General features: G+C 40.8%; 1 protein-coding gene across 1 annotated transcript; it reads right to left on the reverse strand.

The window, feature by feature from the left end:
* Positions 1 to 769: 769 nt before the first annotated feature.
* On the reverse strand, positions 770 to 4,051 carry LOC311049440 (uncharacterized protein; the record flags this gene model as incomplete). Its single annotated transcript, XM_084063011.1, has 5 exons — positions 770 to 884; positions 1,552 to 1,717; positions 2,350 to 2,419; positions 2,624 to 3,654; positions 3,913 to 4,051. The coding sequence occupies 5 exons, from the start codon at positions 4,049 to 4,051 to the stop codon at positions 770 to 772; spliced, it is 1,521 nt and encodes a 506-aa protein (XP_083919137.1).
* Between the last annotated feature and the right edge of the window lie 14,022 nt (positions 4,052 to 18,073).

Raw genomic sequence — 18,073 nt, forward strand, 5'->3', positions numbered from 1 at the left:
AAAAGGCCATGTACTTTGTAAGCTAGAAGAGGGCAGTAGTCAAGCAAATCATCATGCTTGACGCAGACATATTCCTCTTGGGCTACTCCTAATTCACAGTAGATACCCATGTCTATCAACTTCACAAAAGTATGTTTCTCCATCACAAAGTGCACAGAACCATGGTGAACAATGACCAGGTTAATTTTCCCAACTAAAGTGCTTCACTTTCACTTTTCCCAAGCAAAACGAACATCCCTTTTTTGTACACAGTTCCTTTCACTGTGACAGTGTTGTAACTGGCTTGTAACTGGCTACAGATGCCCTGATGAACAATAGAACATTAACAAATGCCCACAAGGCAAAAGCATCAGACGGTGGAGATAACTTTACAATATACTAAAGATTCCACAAATAGATAAATAGTGATTACAGCCAATCTATTCCTTCGGTCTGACACACACACACACACACACACACACACACACACACACACACACACACACACACACACACACACACACACACACACACACACACACACACACACACACACACACTCAAACTCAAAACTTGTAACTGGCTACAGATGCCCTGATCTTGTCATTGTAAACATTTACATAAAACTCTATTTTTGAAATTGTGTAATTTTCTTGCACACTAAATACATATCTTTTCTGTCCACTGCTGATGGCCTTCTTTGATTTTCCACTGCATTTCGAATTGCTGCTGTCATCCTTAAGAAGAGCTCAAAGAAGAGCTTGGGGGTTCCGATGCAGGTGTCTTCTCATTACATCGACCATTCAAAGTCCACCAGTTTCCTTGTCAGTGTGCCCACGTGTGGGTTGACAGTACGACGCTTTGCCGATTTGGAGCCTCTGTCAGGGTTAATGCCCAAGAAGCATCTGTAAACAATAAGCCAAGACAACAACTATTAGTAACATACTGTACTGTACTGTGCTGTACTGTACTGTACTGTTCCATACTGTACTGTACTGTATTGTATTGTTCCATACTGTACTGTTCCATACTGTACTGTATTGTATTGTATTGTTCCATACTGTACTGTACTGTATTGTATTGTTCCATACTGTACTGTAGTGTATTGTATTGTTCCATACTGTACTGTATTGTATTGTATTGTTCCATACTGTACTGTATTGTATTGTATTGTTCCATACTGTACTGTATTGTATTGTATTGTTCCATACTGTACTGTTCCATACTGTACTGTACTGCACCATGCTGTGTTGTGCTGGTCAATACTGTACCATACTGTACTGTGCTGTACAATACTATACTGCTGCACCGTGTGTGTGTGTGTGTGTGTGTGTGTGTGTGTGTGTGTGTGTGTGTGTGTGTGTGTGTGTGTGTGTGTGTGTGTGTGTGTGGAATGGGGTGTGGCCTAAAATGTGATGTAATTTGCATCAATGCATGGTATTTCATGCAATTGCAGTGTGGCAAGATCCTACGCCACTAAAACAAAGTAGTACTGAAAGCTAAGAAACATTGATACAAGCAAGTATCAACGTTGCAACAATCCAGTACAATGTTAAATTCAGACTACAATACCTTTGGATGAACTCCAGGGTGCATGCAACATCCGCAGGATACTGCAGATTGAAGTTGTAGTAACTTGCAAAAACTGCAGCTATTCCATTGATGATGCCCTCGTGTGGTCCCATCACCACCTGCTCTTCAATGGACAGCATCCAGGCCCTAGGGTTCATCAGATCACCTGAACAGAGATACCCATTATGTGATATTGTAAAGAGTAAATTGCTAAATGAACAAGAGAAGAATTTAAATGATCAGCAACATCAAACTGTTACGCACTCACTGACCATTGTTGATCTAATTGATAGTCTTTTGCACACCTCATGCCAGAGATTATTGAAGGGATAGTTCAACATTTTGGAAGCTGCAACATCTCCAAAGTGCTAGTATGGACAAGTTGTCACTTGCATATTCACCACGTTAAAATGACCTTTTTGAGGTAAATCCATAGCCGGAAACAACTTTCCAAACAACCCAGGTGGGCGCAGTGTTCTGCAGCAAGTTCTGCAATGTATTTTTTAGCGTGTTGAATTTAAAAATAACATCTTGTCCATATGAGCGTTTGAGTTTTTGGAAAATGTTGTATTTGATTCGTTTTGAGGGAGTGAACGAGCGTACCACAGGCTTCCATTATATGAGCTGAACAGCTGGCCTGTCTATCGCTCTGTTCTCCACATTACAGGCACAGCTGATTAACGGTAAATATTTGAAAAATACATGTCAAGACACCGATCTGCTTATTTGAAAAAATCATGTAGTATTTATAAATTTTTGGGTAGCTAGAAATAAATATAAAATCCATATAAACAGTACCTTGGACAATCAAGCAGGGGGTGCTGGGTAATGTCTCGGTCCTCTGCACATCAGCAGCTGTGGCACATGCCTGTAAGATAAGACTTAACTGTAACTTATTTATGGTAGCATAGATTCAACATGGTGCATAAAAGACTGACACTGACTTAGAGGTTAATCAGAGGGAATGTTGTGTTGTGTCAACATGTAAATGAATGTGATTAAATGTTTACAAGTGTATACAAGTGAACTAGTCTAGTGCAGTCACAATCTGCTATTTATCTTTTAAACTTACATCAGTCCCAAGCATGATGGTGTTGTTGGGCTCTTTGAAGTATGCCATCAGGAGCAGGATGACACATGCAGCCTTGTCTGAAGTCTCTGGGTCGTATTTAGCCAGGACATCCGCGATCCCTGGATGATCCCTGGTTCTTGGTTCCTGGCAGAAATTAATGAGTGTACTGCCTTTGTTGTTCAGGGCCTCTTGTAACTTGGTGAGGATGGAGACGTCCGTAAGGAGACCAAAATGGTTGAAAAGGCCTCTTTGTGAGAAGAGAAAAGGCCATTCGTCCACTATCTCTGAGATGGCTGGTGAAGGCACACTGTTGAGGTACCGGCGCTGGCTGATATAGGTCGTCTCCATTAGAGGTTCGGCTCTAGCTGCCCCACCCATCCCTTCCTCTGAGTAAATGTTGTGCAGTCGAGTTTTAATTTCTTCTAAGGTTGCCTCAGTCTCTCCAACAGGAAGTTCTGCAGGGCAATACCTGACACATCCATACTGATCCAATGGACCTTTTGCCATTACTCTGGCCCCATCTGCAACCCCAGTGCGGGGTCTTCTCTCTGTGCGTCGCCGAGCAAGGGTATTGTTTCTGTTCTTATATTCCACTCTCGTTTTAATCTGCTGAAGTAGAGCATCACAGCCGTCTCCATAGACATTCTTTTTCCCGATATCAGCAAAACTTTTCGGATAGTCTCTTACAATGCCCTGCGCAATGCTGCGACATGTTGCTCTGGTTGGGTTGACATCATGTGCCAACATTTGGTTCACCACTTCCCTCACCATATCTTTTCTGTCCACTGCTGATGGCCTTCTTTGATTTTCCACTGCTTTTCGAATTGCTGCTGTCATCCTGTCCCACCTGACCCTGAAGTCCGCATGCCATGGCCTGCCAGGCAGTGTGGGTGGAGACAAAGAAGAGCTCAAAGAAGAGCTTTGGGGTTCCGATGCAGGAGGTTGAGAGAGGGTTGGAGAGGCGACAGGTTGAGTCATTGGGAGGGTTGCAGAGGAGACAGCAGAACTCGCCAGTTCAAGGTGTGGAAGTCCTACAAGTAAGCAGACAACAAATGATGAATACTAGATAGAGAGAGGAAGAGGTAGATGAAGTTTACTCACTGGAGAAAAAACAACAATTCAGTTTGTCATGCTAAATTATGAAATTGTGTACCATTCTGCTGTTATAGTCCAACATTCCATCACCACCGACTAATGTTCAGATGAAGATACAAATTCTACAAAAAAATCAAACCAGTATTATATATATATTTAAACCTTCCCATGGGAGTGACAAAATATGGATTTACCTTCATTGGTAATGCCATTCACCAACTTTCGACACTGCATTGGTCGGAGAATGTTCTCCACATCTGACTCTTTAAGCATAAGAAGGTCTTTCTTGTCAACCACACCAATTTCCTCGAACCTGTCCAGCAGGGCAGCCATTGTTTCATTTGAAAGGCCCGGTACATATGCCAAGATGGCCGTCAAAATATCTTCATTATTCATGATCTAAAAAGAACAGTCAAGAATTAATCAATTACTACAGTGCACAGTATCCCCCCAAATAACTATAAATAAATACAAATAGAATGAAAGTAACATAATGTCACAAAATCTGTAATAATCTTAAGGGATAAGACGGGCATTTTTAATGCATTGCTTACAGTCACAAAATCCCATGAAAATAGCAAATCAAACAATGCATTTGCTCTACTCCCTTAATCACATACTGTTTTTAGCCATCAACCCAGAAGTAATTGGCTCCAATTGTAAGCTAGAAACCTTAAAATACAACTCAAACTCGACATAGTTTGCATTTGTTAAATCCTTTAATCCAATCCAAATCCAATCCAACTATACAGTATAGCAACTTGTAGTGATTCATGACTATAAGCAAAATTTTATAAAAAATGTAGTTTGCTATTTTGATGAGACATTTGGATGAAAGTACAATATCAAAAAGAGAACCACTTCATTTTCACAGATTAATATGTTTTTCTTTTCTTGTTTTTGTCCATTTGGGTATGTGGTCATTTTACATAAACAACCTGCTCTAGTAGTCATGTTTGTACTGTCTGCTTTTGTCACCTGCCTGTTTAAAACAACTCTGGAAAAGAATGGTGGAGAGCAAATAGCAAAAGGCCATGTACTTTGTAAGCTAGAAGAGGGCAGTAGTCAAGCAAATCATCATGCTTGACGCAGACATATTCCTCTTGGGCTACTCCTAATTCACAGTAGATACCTATGTCTATCAACTTCACAAAAGTATGTTTCTCTGTCACAAAGTGCACAGAATCATGGTGAACAATGACCAGGTTAATTTTCCCAACGTAAAGTTCTTCACTTTCACTTTTCCCAAGCAAAACAAACATCCCTTTTTTGTACACAGTTCCTTTCACTGTGACAGTGTTACAAGCCACTGCAGACAGTGACTCAAACTTGTAACTGGCTACAGATGCCCTGATCTTGTCATTGTAATCATTTACATAAAACTCTGTTTCCTTTTCTACTTGTATTGCAGGAGGGAACAAGTTGCCTGCACTCAAGTAGGCTTGCAGAAGTTGGTGTCTCTCTGCCAGAGTTTTGCAAATATTTTTGAAATTGTGTAATTTTCTTGCACACTGCTTGAAAAAAGTGTGTTTGCTTTCAAACCTTAGTGTCCACAGGCGGATAAGTGGGCCAAAGTGTATGATAAGCCCTGCATAATGGCTCAAATAATGATGCTTCGGCTTCAGGGGATGATCAGGGAAGAGCTTTTTCCTGTAGTATATGTACTCTTCAGTGATGACTTTTAGATATGCTACCTGGCCTGCTGTAATGGCTGGTGCACAGACAAGTTCCACTATCTCCCGCAGCTGCAAAATGAGCTGCCACACCTCATTGTCACAAGCATCTTTAATCCTGTCACCCACGAAGAGAGGTAGCAATCTAAGAAAGCACCAGTTTTGAACCGCATGCCCACTTAGTCTCTCACTGTCAGGAGAGAGGTCTGCCGGTTTGTCATTGCCATCATATCCTTGATATTTGAATTGGTTCTTACACCGATTTAGTTGCAGGTAATCAAAATGCTTCTCCTTAACTAAATGACCAATGAACAAAGCAAGGTCATAAGTCACAACGCCCTCAAACAAGTCATGGCCTAAGCATGGTGGGAGGCCAGGCTGGCAAACATGGAAATGAGCAAGCTGGTTAAAAGGCGAGTCAGACTTGATGCCACATACAGAGTTAGTGGTACTTGTTTCTAGATCTTGCAAATGACTTTGATAGGATTGTGGTGTTCTTGTGGTCCCACTCAACTGTGGCTCATTCACAAATGTATCTCTGTCTATTTCACAGAAGCGACAGAAATGAGTGGCCCGACTAAAGTTTTCCAAAAAGCCCCCAACAGCATGGGACCCCAAGTTGTCTCCTGAAATTGCAACCAAAGTGCTTTTTAGTTTTACAAAACTGCCATCACTTATCTCAAAACCTCTCTCCTCCAGGAGTTTGAGGTCCTTGATCAATGGTTCAAAAACTTTGTCCATCTTAAAGTATTTGAAGTCCTGCTCCCTACACAGGAGGACAAGTTGCATCTGATTTATAGTGGATCTGTTGTGTGGCAAAATATCAGTCAGTGTTAAGTAAACTCCCAGCACCTTGTGTTTTTTTTTCCCTGAACCGAGAGGGTTCACAACTTCAAATGAATCTTGGTATAATATCATACCAATCGAGGAAGGCTCGTTTTTCCACAACAGATTACTTTGAACTCCCTCTCCATCCCGAACATCTTGATAGATATTATCAGTGGATGGTTGCAAACGTGTTGCAGCATACTGTTCTCGAACAGACTCACTTTTGAACAGTGCGGCCAATGTCTCTTGTACTGGTACATACTGTGCAAAGCACTCTTTGCCGTTCTCATCATATCCCAAGCGCAGAGGGACAGGATTAACATAGTTGAAACCTTTTTTAAAAGCAGCCTTCCTCTTTCTGTCTGTGCTCAGAACTCCTCTGTTATAGATTTTGAGTAGATCATCTCTGTTCAGTTCATCAATGATGTTGCTTATAGTGGTCTCAGGAATTCCAAGTACCTTCAATTTCTCACTCAGGGTTTTAAGCGAATTTGACAAGCCAATTTCATGGACATTTTGAAAGTCCTCAATGATTGTTTGTATGGTAGTGGCTGGTAACAATAGCTTGCCTTGCAATTTTAAGTAGAGAAGTGTAAGATTTTGTAAATAGAGGGTTTCATCCACAGCTAATGGCACCTCCCGTTCATGTTCATCAGAAACATCTGAACATGACTGACTAGGCTCAGGTTGACCCAAATGCTCTGTGGGAACTAAAACTGAATTATCTAGATCCTCTACACGTCTATCCTTATGTTTCCTGGAAACATGTGAGTCTAAACTGGATGCAACTGTAAAGGTGCAGTCACAACCTCTGAATGGGCATTTGGTTTCCAATCCTTCTTTTAAATGTGACCTCAAATGCTTCATAAGGGATGTTACAGTATCACACTTAAATGAACAAGACTGAGCCACACACTTTAAGGCTGTGTCAAATGGCTTGCAACACTGCAGAGAAGATCCCAGTCTTTTGTGGTCTCTATACATATGCATTTGCAAAACAGTGACTTTGCGGTACTTCCGAGTACAGTCAGGCACACCACATTGATATTGATAGTTGGGAGTGTTACTGTGCAGCTTTGTGTGCTGAATAAACTGAACAACAGTCTCAGACACATTCTCACACATACTAAATTTGCATTGAAACATTGTTCACCAAATGGATGAGGAAAAAACATGAAATAAACTGGCAGAAATAAACAGGTAGGGCTGTCACAATTACCAAATCAAAAATGGTTTAGAGTTCAGTGTATTTTGGTGGGAGAAACACATTTGTGGTTTCTCTGCAGCTCTGTCAGTAGGCACAGAGGTGCCGAGGCTCAGCACTGTCTACACATGGAGGAGACATACGTGGTCACTGTTGAGATGCTGGAATTGAGGACGAAGGGAGCGGTGTCGCTGGTGTCAATTCGCCAGTGGAGTCCTCCTAGCAAGCCGTCGGTATGCCAGTGTGCCTACAGTGACAAAGAAGACCATTAGTGAGCATGCCCAAGAGAGCTCAAGCTGACACCAAACTTTCTCCAGGATCTCTAAAACTAGAACCTCAGTCAATTTGTCAATCACATTATATCTACTCTGTATTATTCTATGCCAAAGTGTATTTAGCCCATTATGTGTTATTGCCAGACCCAAAGGGTATGGCTTACATGAGGCTCTGTACCCGTTTCGTCCATACATGGGCATGCCCCCTTTGTCCTTAGGTCCCAGCCAGAAAAGTCTGTCCCCCTTTCGTCCAAACATGGGCATAGAATGGACCTCTGAAAAGGCACAAAACCGGCTTAGCCCTGACGTAGTGCTCTGATCTTATAAAGTCAGAGCACTACTCTATAAGATCTTTCGTCCATATATGGGCCTTCTACATATATGGGGATGTCGGAATTGAAGACCTAAATCCTCTTTTCCTCTGCACACACTCTGCACACACGTCAAGCCTAAAATGATTTATGCTTTTCAGTTATAAAATGGTTTGTAGGTGTGTTACATACTAGGACTTCATTCTGGGTTTGGCAGAACCAGGTCTCCTGGTCTTGTTTACTTACAATGAATGATATTTTTGGTGACCCAAGCAAATCTCCTCCGGTGTCAACTATTGGCAGCGGTTGGAGTCCTCCGAGCAAGCCGTGGGTATGCCAGTGTGCCTACGGTGACAAAGAAGACCGTTAGTGAGCATGAACCTCAGTGGCCTCAGTTACATGCACAAAATGTATAAAACTGGTGCATTTGTATTTTTCTAAATGGGTAAAATAGCGCATTTCTGCACGCATAAAATGTCTCGAAATGGCCATACCTGCTTGGACATGGGCATAAAGCACTATAGTCGACTAAGGGCAGACGTGTAAAATAATACATGTATTCCAAACTCCCAGTAGCATTCGGAATAAAGTGTTATGGTGATCTATACCGATTCAAACGGTATATACCACCCCTCAGACCGGAATGAAGATTTATTCGGGATTGGGATATTCTATTCCAATTGAGGCGTTTACATTTTTACTCTGATGACTGATGACAGATGAATTTCTGCATGTAAATGGGGTTATGGGGCCAGTCAATTTTTCAATCACATTATATCTACTTTGTATTATTCTATGCCAAAGTGTATTTAGCCCAATATTTTCAATAAGTAAATATACTTACAATGAATGATATTTTTGGCGACCCAAGCAAATCTCCTCCGGGTAAGCCGTGGGTATGCCTGCAATGACAGAGAAAACACTTGTGTGCACACACACACACACACACACACACACACACACACGCACACACACACACACACACACACACACACACACACACACACACACACACACACTTTGTTATACAATTTTGATGTGGTACCATAGTACAGGGTTGAACAGGTTGATCAAAAAATATAAAACTCTACATTCTCTAATAATGCAAACTCTCCATCATTTAGCTGGGGACCACCTGGAACCCCCTCAATGGTCTAAACTATTCATGAATAATTATTATCTACATCAGCACTTTCCCACTAGAGACACTATATCCTAAAAAACAAACAAACAAAGAATAGCTGATTTACAAGCTTAAAAAAAGGCATCTTACAAGATCAAAAGCTTTTAAATCTACAATTTCCACTAGTCAAATGTTGTGAAAGTATGAAATAGGGCTTCTTATTTGTTTTTCCATTAGCATATGCAAACAATATAAAGAGTGCACACATTATAGAGACTATTTAACATGATGAATACATGTGTCCCTTGACACAAAATCTTTGAAAACCACTAGTTTAGTTTAGCCCTCCAACACAAACATATTCATTTTTAGTATCAGATGGCCTATTGCAAATACATCAGCTGGTACTGTAATACAGTGGTTCTCAACCATTTCAGGCCTCGACCCCCAAAAATAATGATATTTGAAGTGGGGACCCCCCAATATAATGATATTTGAACTGGGGACCCCTCACCCAGACAAGCACTTGGAATTGTAGGAGTTGAAGCATTACATTTAGTCTAACATGGTTCCAGATAAATATTGTGAAAAAAATAGCTGATCTACAAGCTCACAATGAAAGCTTGTAGATCTGCTAAGCTTGCAGATCCCCCATTTTTCACTGTCATCTGCGGACCCCCCGAAAATAATGTGGCGACCCCCTAGGGGTCCCGACCCACAGGTTGAGAACCACTGCAGTAATACTTGGTTTGTGGCCATTTAGAAAACAGTGTCAACATCTTACACTAATATTGCATTAAAAACAAAAAGAGGGAAAAGCTGCATTGCAGGGTGAAATGAGCTGAAAATAACATTTAATAACAAGGTGAAATGAGCTGAAATAACATTGCACAATTGTAAATTTAGATCAACATCAAGGTGAGCTCATTATTAATCTTAACTACATAAAATACCAGCGTCAACGAACGTCTAACTTTAATAAAATAAACAGGACCAATGCAGCCCCCTGGACTAAAGCTCTGAAACATGACCGTCATATCATGACAGTCATGGATAAACTTCAACCTGGTGTTTGCATTTTCTCCATTTATCTCTTGTATATATAAACGTTCAGATTTCAAATATAAAGTGCTTTACCTATGGCCACGGATGTTACAATTATGTTCGGGCCCTCAGAAGTACCCGTATCTTCCCCATTGTTCAATAAAAGGCTTTTTAATCCGATCGGTGGACATTTTCTCTGTATTTTCGCCATGCTTTCAAGTAAGCGACCCTATCGGTTGGGAGGTGTATTGCACTCCTCTGATACATTATAACTCTATGAGCAAATGGCCACCGATCGGATTAAAATGATTTTTATTGAACAATACGGAACATACGGGTACTTTTGTGGACCCATACTTAACTGTAACATCCGTGGCCATGGGGTTAGCACTTTATATTTGAAATCTTAACGTTTATGTAGATGTGCGGCCCGTACATCTACATAAACGTTAAGATTTCAATGGAGAACGTGCAAACACCAGGTTGAGTTCAAGCTAGCCGACTAACATGACATAAAAGCCCCACCGACGTGTGCCTATGCACGGCAGCAATCTCACACACACCCACCGGCTTGGTGCGTCGTAACGTTAAAGTTAAGGTGTGTGAGGGAAACGCATTTAAACTTATATACAGAGTCTACAGACATGGACAGCACATCATTTGTTGGAGCAAGACTGAACGACAGCATGCACAAGTTCACAACTACTAGTTATCATTAAAGTGGAGGGGGGACATGACTGACTTACCTCAGAGACACTTCTAATGACTTCTTCACTCTGCTTCTCCCTTCTTCTCCCCATAGCATTTCCCTCTCAATCTGCAGTTTTGCGCCAAAACCCACAATGCAGAGCGGTTCAAGTACTTAAAGTTATTAGTTGTGATATCACAGAGGATGGTGTGATTTCACAGTAACACTTTGTCGTTAGATTTAGCTTCTTTCCAGACCCCCCCAGTGACTTATTTAGAGAAAAGCTTCTAGCGACAAATCTAGTTACTTTTTCTGGTGATTTGGCGATAATAGGTGTTCCAATTGTGAACTTGCCCCAAATGTTACCTAGGTGCCCGAAGTATTTGTGCAATGTATTAGTCCATATTTTTCATTAAAGAAGTGTTTTAATCCCGTCTGTGGCCAAACGCCATTTTCCCCCCTCGTTTACCTTTTGTTTACATTGAGTGTAATTCCGGCTTTCACCGGATGCGCCCGTCACTACCACCCAATGGGAACTTCCGACAGAATCGGACACAGACGGGATTAAAACACTTCTTAATTGAACAATATTGATTTATACATTGCACAAATACTCCGGACACATAGCTAACATTTGGGCCAAGCGAGTATGCACCTTATATTTTGCATTTGTACATGTTTGGAGAAATACGGGCTTTACTGGTGACATTTCAGGGCAAACTGAGAGGGTTATATCTACTCTTGTAGATAAAAAAATAAATAATACATTAAATCAATTAAAATCGATAAAATACATCTACAATAGTCTTAATCTAAGGCTAACGGCGAAGATGAATCTGACACATAGTTTCAGTGTGAAAACAGATCAAATAATTGCTGTTTGTGGTTCTATATGGGCTGGTGTAAAGTAACTAAGTACATTTACTCAAGTAGCCTACTGTACTTAAGTACAATTTTGAGGTATTTTTACTTTACTGGAGTATTTCCAATTCTCAGTACGAAATGATGCAACGCTGATATCGCTTTTGTAATGCATTTGATAATATTTAAGGCACCCATAATAATAATAATAATAATAATAATAATAATAATGTATAGAGCATTAACACACTGTAATAATAATACTACTACTACTACTACTAATAATAATGTATAGAGCAGTAACACACTGAAATAATAATAATAATAATAATAATAATAATAATAATAATAATAATAATAATAATAATAATAATAAGGGTAATAATAATAATAATAATAATAATCATCATCATCATCATCATAATCATAATCATAATAATGTAATGTATAGAGCAGTAACACACTGGAATAATAATAATAATAATGATAATAATAATAAAAATAATAATAATAATAATAATAATAATAATTGTGTCGGCGCCCCCTAGTCGGCGCCCCCTAGTGGCCAAGTTATTCAAGAAGGCCCGTAACCCTAATTATCAGAACCACATGTCCGTGTGTGAGGAAAGTTATATTGGCGCGTTCGTGCTGAAGAGCTGATAAATAATCCGTTGTCCGATTGTGTCGGCGCCCCCTAGAGGCCCAGTCATTCAAGAAGGCCTGTAACCCTAATTTTCGGAACCACATGTCCGTGTGTGAGGAAAGTTATATTGGCGCGTTCGTGCTGAAGAGCGGATAAATAATCTGTTGTCCGATTGTGTCGGCGCCCCCTAGTGGCCCAGTCATTCAAGAAGGCCTGTAACCCTAATTTTCGGAACCACATCTCCGTGTGTGAGGAAAGTTATATTGGCGCGTTCGTGCTGAAGAGCGGATAAATAATCTGTTGTCCGATTGTGTCGGCGCCCCCTAGAGGCCCAGTCATTCAAGAAGGCCTGTAACCCTAATTTTCGGAACCACATCTCCGTGTGTGAGGAAAGTTATATTGGCGCGTTCGTGCGGAAGAGCTGATAAATAATCTGTTGTCCGATTGTGTCGGCGCCCCCTAGTGGCCCAGTAATTCAATAAGGCCTGTAACCCTAATTTTCGGAACCACATGTCTGTGTGTGAGGAAAGTTATATTGGCGTGTTCAGGCTGATCAGCAGTTCAAGAATCCGTTGTCTGATTGTGTCAGCGCCCCCTAGTGGCCAAGTTATTCAAGAAAGCATGTAACCCTAGCTTTCACAACCACATGTCCGTGTGTGAGGAAACTTATATTGGCGCGTTCGGGCTGATCAGCAGATAAAGAATCCATTGTCCGATTGTGTTTTCGCCCCCTAGTGGCCGAGATAATAGCGAAAAACTGTTCAAAAATAATAAAAACAAAATCGGAGACCACATGACGCATCAGCGCGCCGCTCCGAACGTGCTGGTATAAGTCTCCTTGCACACGGCCTTACCGTTCTCCTTAATTGGCTGGGGTCTAATCTCAATTTATTTCGCGCAATAACACAACATAACTCCTTAACGATACGTTTTTAGAATCCGTCGTTCGGATATGTTGTACAGCTCGCCGAGACGCACGCATGGATGTCTTGTTTGTCCCGCTACGACGCTTCTAACGTTTGCTTCTTACACTGTCACAAGGTACATAGAGGCGTAGAACCTTCACCCATACTGAGCGAGAAATTCAGAAATTGGAAAAAATGTCGAAAAGGGACAAACAAGATATCCACACGTGCGTCTTGGCAAGCTGAACAACATGTCCCCATGCTCCCACTCTAAGTCCTTATCGTATTCGAGATAATAAGCGAAACCTGATTCTGAATACTGTATTTTATTGTGAAATAATACTGAAAGAGTTGTGAAATCCTTGTACCAATTTAAAGTACAGTAATTTGTTGTTATATCACAGAGGATGGTGTGATTTCACAGTAACATTCTGAATACTGTATTTTATTGTGAAATCATACTGAAAGAGTTGTGAAATCCTTGTACCATTTTTGCGCCAAATCCCACAATGCATAGCGGTTCAAGTAATTAGTTGTGATATCACAGAGGATGGTGTGATTTCACAGTAACATTCTGAATACTGTATTTTATTGTGAAATCATACTGAAAGAGCTGTGAAATCCTTGTACCAATTAAAAGTACAGTAATTTGTTGTTATATCACAGAGGATGGTGTGATTTCACAGTAACTTTCTGAATACAGTATTTTATTGTGAAATAATACTGTAATTTATTGTGAAATCCTTGTACCAATTTAAAGTACAGTAATTTGTTGTTATATCACAGAGGATGGTGTGATTTCACAGTAACATTCTGAATACTGTATTTTATTGTGAAATCATACTGAAAGAGTTGTGAAATCCTTGTACCATTTTTGCGCCAAATCCCACAATGCATAGCGGTTCAAGTAATTAGTTGTGATATCACAGAGGATGGTGTGATTTCACAGTAACATTCTGAATACTGTATTTTATTGTGAAATCATACTGAAAGAGTTGTGAAATCCTTGTACCAATTAAAAGTACAGTAATTTGTTGTTATATCACAGAGGATGGTGTGATTTCACAGTAACTTTCTGAATACAGTATTTTATTGTGAAATAATACTGTAATTTATTGTGAAATCCTGTTATAAATTAACAGTGTAGCTGATCTACAAGCTCACAACGCGTCGCGCTGCGACGCGTTGAGAGCTTGTAGATCAGCTATTTTCGTGGCACAGCCCCGCACTCTTTAGCCACTGAAGATGCGGTGTGCGACATGGATTTTGGTTGCCTCGTCGCTCAGTGGTCCTTCTGGCCGATTTACACGGTCACGGCTTTTCTCTGTTCTGGCCCCACAGTGGTGGAATGAACTCCCCACTGATGTCAGGACAGCAGAGTCACTGCCCATCTTTCACCGCAGGCTGAAAACCCACCTCTTCAGGAAACACTAGCCTTCCTCTTAGCCTTGCCTTCTTGTTGTTAACTACTGTAGTTGTACGAACGCTTGTTTTATTGTATCTTGTTTATTCGATACACTTATTTGTTTTAGCTCGTGCTCATTTGATTTTCCTATTTTGTCTCATCTGTTTAAGAAAGTAGGTAGCTGATATATTGCACTTTTACTTTAGCGCTAGGTATGCTCTTGCTTGTTTTAGAAGAGAATGCACTTAATACTTCTGGTGATTAGTAGTTTCGTTCCTTACCTATGTTGAATGCACTTATTGTAAGTCGCTTTGGATAAAAGCGTCTGCTAAATGACCGTAATGTAATGTAATGGATTTCTACACAGAGGACAAATTCTTTCAACGCAAAATGCTGCGTTCAAGTTCTGAAAATTGCAATTCTCCTGAACGCTGCCTTCGGGTACGACATGGAAAGGGGGGCGTTTACATTTCTTTCACCATAGTAAATGCTGCGTTCATGGTCTGGAGAGGGCAGTTTTCTTACAGACGGGTAAAAGGGCAGGGGCTCAATAATTCCCCCTTTGATGTCTACAGTATGTGTGCATGTACGTGCCTGCTTAGATGTACTCCAGTCCACGACTCCACGTGCATCACTTCATGGCCAAATGGGCCAATCCTCACGTATGCAATTACAGGCTCAAGTGATGCAAGATGAGCAAAGCACCTCACAGATACTCTTCACCTGCCCTGAAGTGGAGCAGGTCATATTCTCACCATCACATGCCTGTCTTTACCTATTATAGAGCAGTGGTGGTGATGGGTTCCAAGGGTTCCCCACCAAAATTTGCCAATTTAGCATCCTTTTTTTTTCTTCAACCCATTAAGACCTGAGGCCGATTCTTACTAATGTCTTCTAAATCCTAACAGTTTTCTGAAAAACGAATGTTTCTATATCAGTGGTTCTCAAACTCTTTCATGTCAAGGACCCCCAAAGTTATATGTATTTGGCCGCCGACCCCCATCTCAAAATATGTTGTTCCAGGGACCCCCCAGAAGCAAAGATTTGAGTTTTAAAAAATGATCGCTTTAAAACAATATATATTCAAAGATTTGCACACATTTTCACGATTTAAAAAAAAATAGCAGATCTACAAGCTCGTAGCACGGCACTCGGTGCCGCGCTACGAGCTTGTATATCTGCTATTTTTGAATAGCCAAAGTCTAAAATAATGCTTTTTTAGCTCAAATCAAAAAGTGACACAGATGCTTTCGAGGTCTTAATGGGTTAACCCTATTTTATACTTTGGCTATTTGTAAAATAGCAGATCTACAAGCTCACAACGTGACGTGTTGTGAGCTTATACTGTAGATCGGCACTGCATTTCATCAACATTCCCAGTTACCTAGTCCTCTTACTTTGAAGTTGTATATGTTCTTGTTATTGGTAAAACCTGCCGTCATATCATCATGCCATCATACTATATTATTTCATCATTGTATTTTTGTATTGAACATAGCGTTGTAAAATGTGTTCTATTACTGGATTTTATGCCGTCCTACTGTTTAAGGCTGTGATGTTTTTCAAGGTTTGCGTTAGTGAGTTCTCTCTAACGCTCTGCCAGGCGCTGGGCTCTGGGCTTGTACAAGGAATTCCACTGCCCTGTGAGGGCTCCAACAGTAGTGAAAATAAACAAAACCACTTCATTACTCACCTAAACAAAGACTGTTTTGTGTTGTTGAAAGTCTGTTCTCGGAGGTGGGGGGCCTCTCAGCACCCCACCATCTCTGTATAATACACTTTTTGGCCGGAAAAGAAAATATTTCACCCGAAGGAAAAAAATGTTTTTGGTTGCTCCACTGCGCCCTCTACAGATCTGGTCAATGGAATTTTTCTATTGACCAGATTTTTCCTTCCGGTGAAATATTTTCTTTTCTGGCCAAAAAGTGTATTATACAGAGAAGGTGGGGTTCTGAGAGGCTTCCCACCTCCGAGAACAGACTTTCAACAACACAAAACAGCCTTTGTTTAGGTGTGTAGCGAAACGGTTTTGTTTATTTTCACTACTGTTGGAGCCCTCGCAGGACAGTGGAGTTCCTTGTACAAGTGCAGAGCCCAGCGCCTGGCAGAGTGTTAGAGAGAACTCACTAACGCTCTGGACCAGGGCTAGTACTGTATGTACATTATATATGATTTGTTTTAGTTTGTGTCTACTCTGTATACATGTAACGACTATGACATGTATTTATGTTGAACTTGGGACCCCCTGGAAAACGAGATGGTACATCTCAAGGGGTTTATCCTAATAAAGAATCATCATGTGTTACAGGCGTGCAAGAACAGCCAGACTGAAGCGGTGGCTCTACAGGCCATCCGGAACGCCAAGGGGAACAACTTCTGTGTGGACTGTGAAGCGCCGAGTGAGTAACACATTATTCATGTTCTTTCTTTACTGCCTTTCTCCTACAGACAGTGGTTTTCAAACCTTTTCATATCAAGGTCCATTATTTATTCGGCATTTCAGCCATAGAACCACCATTTGATGAGATTTAGACGCTCAGACCCAAGACTTAGAATAATTTGTTGTCGTTGGATAAGATTTTGTCCACAAATCCATGCTGTATTGATGTTGGTACCAATAGGAAAGATAACAGGCAAAACGTTGATCAAAATAACAATTCTGTAATTAAGCGATGCAGATGTTTAACAACAAACGTAACAACAAACGTAAAATGGAACCAACTGGACCCTTACGGGTCCATTTGGTTTCATTTTACGCTCTCAAGAGTTAAAGATCTATAAGGGTCCATTTGGTTACCAACTCTCCATCATTTAGCTGGGGACCACCTGGAACCCCCTCAAGGACCACTGGTGGTCCCCGGACCACTGGTTGAGAACCACTATCCTACAGCGTTTATATTTTTGTTTATTACCTAGATGGTTGGGTTAACATTGTAACCTTTGTTCTCTGAGTGAAATGACTGTCTCTCCACTCCGTAACATATTCTATATGTATGGAGAAAAGAAAGACCCACCTCGGGTCAGGTCTCAGGTGACGTGGATGCTCTTCAAGCTTCAACCTTGATTAGTGCTTTGTGAAGCACCTGTGTGTTTGTGGTATCAGGTGCTTAAATGTGTTCAGAAAAAGCCTCCATGCAGAGCCTAGAGCCGGAGAAAACAAAGGTTAAAACATGACCGAATGTTCTCCATCATATCGAGACTATTTCTCCACTCTCTCTATCGTATAGACAGAGACTATTTCTCCACTCTCTCTATCGTATAGACAGAGACTATCTCTCCACTCTCTCTATCGTATAGACAGAGACTATCTCTCCACTCTCTCTTATGTTAATGAGACTATCTCTCTCCTCATAAGAGTGGGAGCCTGGGAGGCCATCAGTCCTTCAAGATGCAAA

This window comes from Gymnoscopelus microlampas (genome assembly GCF_963454915.1).
Source record: "Gymnoscopelus microlampas genome assembly, chromosome: 7".
NCBI lineage: Eukaryota > Metazoa > Chordata > Actinopteri > Myctophiformes > Myctophidae > Gymnoscopelus > Gymnoscopelus microlampas.